This window comes from Panthera tigris, chromosome D3 (genome assembly GCF_018350195.1).
Source record: "Panthera tigris isolate Pti1 chromosome D3, P.tigris_Pti1_mat1.1, whole genome shotgun sequence".
Taxonomy (NCBI): Eukaryota; Metazoa; Chordata; class Mammalia; order Carnivora; family Felidae; genus Panthera; species Panthera tigris.
In genome coordinates, this window is record NC_056671.1 from 17822270 (window position 1) to 17829042 (window position 6773).

The 6773-nt window shown below is 49.0% G+C and overlaps 1 protein-coding gene across 1 annotated transcript in view; it reads right to left on the reverse strand.

Moving 5' to 3' along the window:
* Positions 1–6773, reverse strand: part of LOC102964281 (SV2 related protein) — a 60398-nt gene that overhangs the window by 51246 nt on the left and 2379 nt on the right. Inside the window, exons 2-3 of the mRNA XM_007092329.3 lie at positions 3809–3894; positions 2419–2517 (exon numbers count right to left, since the gene is read on the reverse strand). Coding sequence (XP_007092391.3) covers positions 2419–2517; positions 3809–3894 — 185 coding nt within the window. The remainder of the gene's footprint in view (positions 1–2418; positions 2518–3808; positions 3895–6773) is intronic.

The following is a 6773-nucleotide window of genomic DNA, read 5'->3' on the forward strand; positions in this document are numbered from 1 at the left end:
TTGATTTTGGCTGAGGTCATGATCTCATGGTTTGTGAGACTGAGCTCTGTTGACAGCTCAGTGCCTGCTTGGGAGTCTCTCCCTGCCCCTCCCCGACTTGCGCTCACTCTCTAAATAAATAAAACGTTTTGGGGCGCCTGGGTGGCTCAGTCGGTTAAGCGTTCGACTTCGGCTCAGGCCATGATCTCGCGGTCGTGAGTTCGAGCCCCGCGTCGGGCTCTGTGCTGACAGCTCAGAGTCTGGGGCCTGCTTTGGGTTCTGTGTCTCCCTCTCTCGCTGCCCCTCCCCCGTTCATGCTCTGTCTCCCTCTGTCTCAAAAATAAATAAACGTTAAAAAAAAAAATTTAAAAAATAAATAAATAAAACGTTTTTTAAAAAGTAAAAAAAAAAAAAAAAAAAGTAGGGGTGCCTGGGTGGCTCAGTCGGGTTGAGCGTCCAACTCTTGGTTTCAGCTCAGGTTCTGATCTCGTGGCTTCCTGAGTTTGAGCCCCAGGTCAGGCTCTGTGCCGACAGCTCAGAGCCCGCTTGGGATTCTGTCTCCCGCTCTCTCTGCCCCTCCCCAATGTGTGCTGTCTCTCAGGAGAAATAAATAACTTTGAAAAGAAGTAAAAAGAAAAAGAAAATAAAGACACGGAATGTCAATTTTAAAACCTATAAAAGTCCCAGGACCGGCCTAGTTTTTAGAAAAATCTCTTCTAAACGACCGAGAGTAAAAAATGTTTGAAGACAGCTGTCTTGGGGTGAACTGCTGCCTTAATGATGTGCTATCCTTGTGCCCCAGAAGAATTAAGCATCCCCCCCCCACATTTCCCCCAGTTTTTCTCCCCCAAGGGAGCACTCTTGGCCCAGCAGAGCACTAGTTTATATCACAGTAATTACAGTAACCCCATGTATTTCCTATGACAACAATGCCCTCCCCTCTTACCCTCCTTCGGCAGGTAAATCTGCTCCTGCTGTGCTCAAACTTTTCCACAGAAGCTTGGCCACGAAACTTCACAGCCTCACCAAGCCCACGAGCCTAAATTTTATACCATTAGGAAGTAGTCCGGGGCAGTAGCTGGGAGGGGGGCGGGGGGGGGCTCTGAACTTTACAGTCCTGGGTTTCAATTCTGCCTCTGCCTCTTACGGGCTGTGGGAGCTTGGGCAGGTCACCACACCTCTCTGAGCCTTAGTTTCCGTATCTGTGAACCGGGAGTGAGAAGAGCACCTCTTTCACAGGGTCTTTGAGAAGGTTAAAAAGATAACGCGTGTCAAACCCTCAGCACGGAGTCTGGCGCATCATGAGAGCTCGGTAAGTGGTGACTGTTGCGGAACCAAACGACAAAAGACGAGAAAGGCTCCCCGTTGCAAACACACAGACCTGCGGGTATGCTTGAGGGGGGAATCAGTGAAAATCAGGAAGGTGAGAAAGAAGTCTCAATCATTCATCCCCTACCGTGTGCTAGGCACTGTACGCATTTTGCTGTTGGCAGGAAAAACAGGCATTATCACCTCCGTTTTGCAGGTGATGAAATAGAGCCGGAAAGTGCCTCACTCAAGGTCACACGTCTAGGTGACTAAACCGCAAAACACAGGAGTTTCATAAACTCCTCCCACAAGGCTGTACAACTTTACTGCTGGTATCGGACCAGTCCTGGTTGCTGAAGGCACTCACGCCATTCCAGAACAGTTGTAGCATTCTTGGAGGTGCTCCTAGCTAGCAATTACTGTACTTTGCCAGTGGCTAGGCTGTGTGACCTTTCGTGAGTGACTTAACCTCTCTGTGCCTCATTTTCCTCTGCTAACAATAGTACCTGCCTCCTAGGGTTGTCAGGATTAAAGAGTACAATACATAGTATGCATGGATTGCATACAATATATGTAAAGCCCTTTGCATAGCAAGAGCTTAATAAATATTAGCTTTTGTGCCATTATTATCCTCTTATCCAGCCTGGCCGTTCCCCTCCCTTGTAGAGGGCTGCTGCTGAGCTCCCCTAACAAATACGGAGGGTTCTCCCTCACTCTCCTTCAAGCCTCCAGGGAGCAACGCTCCCTACCATTTGCGGAACACCTACTATGTGTCAGGCACCGTGTCCTTCCAATGTTCAGATCTCCCTGGTCGTGGGAGGAACCGGCATCTCCTTTTTGCCGGGAGGCTTAAAAGGTTTATGCCCCGGTGGGTTCCAGCTTCCCAGCCACTGAGCAGAATGTCTGGGAACTCACGTCGTGGGACCCCTGGGGGGAGTATTTGCCACAAACCTGCCCCCGATGTTTGAGGTGCACAGAGGAGTTAGGGAAGCTGGGATCAGTGATTTCCAACCCGGGTTTTATTTTTTTCCTGCTCAGCCTGAGCCTTTCACCCCACAGAGCACCCTAGGGGGTGTCCTGAAGGCCACAGGAGACCCGCGGGCGGGTGGGGGGGGGAGGGGGGGTGCCTACCGAGGTCAGCAACGCAACCTGCCAGCTGGGGAGTCTCCACTCGCAGTGCAGCTGGGGAGCCAGGATACTCAGGATCATCATTTCCATGGCGTCGGCCATCTGCAGGGAGGAAGCAATCACGGTGAGGCCAGCCCGGGTCTGCCCGGCGCCGGGGGCGGGGCGGCTGCGCCCTCTCCAAGTCCATGACCCCTAGGAGAGCACGTAGGAAACCCCTCTTCCCCTGGCGGCTGCTGAGCGCCCTACCACGCACCAAAACACACTGCAAACTCCGGTAGTTAAAAGAGAATGTTACCATGTGGGAATTGACAAAGGGGCGTGTAACATTCTCTCTGCGTGTTTCTGTGTTGAAGAAACAGAGGCACCCCTCCCCCCAAACGAAGTGGGGAAATATTATGCTTCTAAAATCCCAGAAAAACTTTTTCGTAGAGGCAGACAGACCATGATCTTTTTTCGTTGGCTCAGTTAAAGACTAGCTTGGCTTTGGTTTATAGGCCATTGTTCATGCAGAATTGTCAGTTTCGTTAACAAGTATGACCTTCTAATAATTAACATATACTAGGAAGCCCCCGTGATCACACACCATGGTACCTTTATGAGACTAGACAGAAATGAGAGTTCAGAAGCAGCCCCGTGTAGCCGCAGGAATGTGATGGATAATATGGGAGGCTTTTCAAATTAGGAGGGAGGAATGAGGTGGGGAAATTAGAGATCCATTTGAAAAAATAGGTCATGCAGCATTCACAAAAATCCATTTCCGCTGTGTTAAGGGTCTAGCTGCAGGGGCACCTGGGTGGCTCGGTCGGTGAAGCGTCTGACTTCGGCTCAGGTCATGAACTCACAGTTTGTGGGTTTGAGCCCCACATCCGGCTCTGTGCTGACAGCTCAGAGCCTGGAGCCTTCTTTGGCTTCTATGTCTCCCCCTCTCTCTGTCCCTCCCCCATCGCACTCTGTCTCTCCTCAAAAATAAACGTTAAAAAAAAAAGGTCTAGCTGCGCTGTGCTAGAGGAAGATTAGGGGATTTTTAACAAGGGACCATGAGCCTCTCGAAGCGGAAAGCACATTTTTATTTGTGTGTGTTTACCTAGGGTGAGCTCCACAGATGACACCGTAATCTTATAGCAACCCCGAGCCCCAAAGGGTTGAGAACCACTTCTTTAGCCAGAAGCTTCAAGGCCACCTTGAGGGCCAGCGCCAACCACACCCAAACTACCCCCAAGGGCAGATCTTCAGATCACCAGGGTCATGCAACACACTTTTATTGATTCAAGCAAAGGCTTCAGGTGGAGACAACTACGTCCTTCTGTACAGCCCCTAGAACCCATTTGAGCAGCCCGGCGGGGTGAGGGTCTTGGAGACTGAAGGTGAGGTCACCACGCCCGCAAATACTTGCCCAGGCCAAGCCCGTGAGCACCGACAGCTTCCATTGAAATTTTCCAAACCCAATGGCTTCTACCGCGTCTTCCACCATGAAAGTATCTGGAAAAGGAGAAAAGGGGAGGGGACGAAGGAATGAGTGCACCCTGCAGTTGTCCTCGTGTGGGGGTGTCTGGGAAGGGGGAGGGTCCACAGCCAAGCTTAGTAAAGGCAGCACATACTACTTCTAGAAACGTCATCCTAGAAAAACATTCCAGCCAATATGAAGAGCTTTCTGGCCACAAAACCCACTGCAGCATGGTTTATAAAAGGGAAAACTGGAAAACCCAGAATGTCTACCAACAGGGGTTGGTTAAATAAACTATTATGTAGATCATGATTGTATATACCTTTGTATATATTGACGTTATGACATATGACCTGCCTGTTAAAAAGAATGTGCATATGCACACAACATATCGTTAATTTTTTTAAAAATAAAGCAAAACAGGGGCGCCTGGGTGGCTCAGGCAGTGAAGTGTCCAACTCTTGGTTTTGGCTCAGGTCGTGGTCTCACAGTTCGTGGGCTCAAGCCCCCCCCTTCCCCCCGTAGGGCTCTGTGCTGACAGCACGGAGCCTGCTTGGGATTCTCTCTCTCCCTCTCTCTGTCCTGCCCCCACTTGCACATGCCTTCTCTCTCTCTCTCTCTCTCTCTTTCAAAATAAATAAATAACCTTAAAAAACCCAAAGTAAAATGGAAAACATGTTTAGTGTGATTCTCTTCTTGGAATCACATGCCTGTGTGCATGTGTGTGCATTTGAATGTAGGTATGTGTATATGCATGGAATACATACAAAACTTTACATTATGGTTTCATTCTTGTTGTCTTTGGAGAGAGGAAGGGAGAAATCCTCTGAGATTTTAGGCTTTTTTTTTTTTTTTCCACAACGTATTGCTTCCAGAGTCAGGAAAGAAAGACTTTTCGAAAGCAGAATGCCGCTGCACTCAGGTGGAAAGGTGTCGGCATTATATCCTTAAGTGAAAAAGGTAACTGGAGATAGGTGTGCACCCTTAAGGGCTGTGGTTGTGATAAAATTAGGTATGTGTGTGTGTGCTCTCCAAGAGCAGTAAGATTGAGTGTCCACAAACTGTTCACAGTCATCTTTGTAACTTTCCAACTTTGTGCCTTTCTAGCATGTGGAAAATGCTCTCCAAAGCAGCATATGTTATTTGTGTGCTCAGAAAAAAATAGGATATAATCGATCAGCTCGTAAGTGTTTTTGAAAAATATGGAAAGACTAAAGACAACATAGTTGGCTGGACTGAGCCCTGCAACAGCACGGCTGGAAAAACTGGGGAAATCTGAATCAAAAGTCTGGGGTTTAGGCTCAGTTGGTTGGGCATCCGACTCAATGGTTTCGTCTCAGGTCATGATCCCATGGTTCGTGAGTTCGAGCCCTGCATCGGGCTCTGCACTGGCAGCGCGGAGTCTGCTTGGAATTATCTCTCTCCTTCTCTCTCTGTCCCTCCCCTGTTCTGGCAAGCCTGAGCGTGCTCTCTCTCTCTCTCTCTTAAAAAATAAATTTAAAAACTTAAAAAAAAGTCTGGGATTTAGTAAAAGGTATTGCATCAGTGTTCGTTTCTTCGTTCTGACAAATGCACCATAGCCCGGTAAGATGTTAATGTCAAGGGAAGCTGTAGGAAGGGTCTGAGGGAGCTCTCTGAACTACGCTGGCAACTTCTCTGTGAATCTAAAGTGGTTTCCAAAACACGTTAATTGCAAACTAAAAATACTAAAGGAGCACACTGGGTGGCCCTTCTGTGGGCTGCCTCTGAGGATCTCATCAGCCCCTGCTGGGATTGTCATGTTTTTCGAGTTTCGATCATGGGCCTCTTACATCAATCACAATTTTCTCCAGAAGTGTGAGCTGGTGTCTATCACACCAGCAGGATCGAGTTTCCTCCAGCAAAAAAATACAGAGGAGAAAGCGAGTAAGTCCTACAGCATCGTCAGTAGTAAGAACAGTAATAACAGAATAATGGTGCATGTTTCATGGCTCACCATGGGCCAGGCACTGCATGAAGACCTTGACGTTCACTGTCTCCTTTCATCCCTGTCTCACCCATTCAGACCCAGTCCCAGCTCCGTTTTGTAGAGCAGGACAAGGACTTGCCCAGTGGCATGCGACTGCCACACTGTAGATCCTGGAGCTGAGTCGGATCAGCCTGGGAGTAAAGCCACTGCTCCCAACCGTTGCCTGCCCCCTCCCCAGTCATTGCCTCCTTAGATCTGCCAACAACAGGCCTTGGGTTTGAGTCACGAACCCTCTCTCATGTTGGGAATCTCGGGCCTTCCAGGAATGCATGGGATGTTCTCATCCACCGGCATTGTGTGTGAGGGGAGACCAGGTCCCACAGCATCACCTCAGGTGTCTCTTGTTTGACTAGCTCTACTCAGAGGAGCACAGGATCATGGGTACGAAGGTGGGCTCTGGGAATTGCCTGGCTGTCATTCCAGCTTTGCTCATTTTGGGGTGTGTGACCCTGGGCAAGGTACTTACAGCGCCTGGCCCAGAGTAATCCTCAGCCAATGTCCACTGCTCCTGTCACTATGGTCACCGTCACCACCATCAACATCACCATTGCCATCATCATCGTCGTCATCACCACCAGCTCACCATCATCATTACACTATGATTACCACCATCACCACCGTCATCACCATCACCACCATCGCCACCACCATCATCACCACCATCATTACATCACCATTACACTATCATCACCATCACCACCACCATCATCACCATCGTCATCACCATCATCATTACACTATCATCACCACCACCATTATCATCACCACCACCATCATCACCACCATCACCACTTTCATCATCACTACCATCAGCATCATCACCATCATTGCCACCATCACCATCACCACCACCACCACAACCATCATCACCACCATCTCACCATCATCATTATGCTATCATCAACA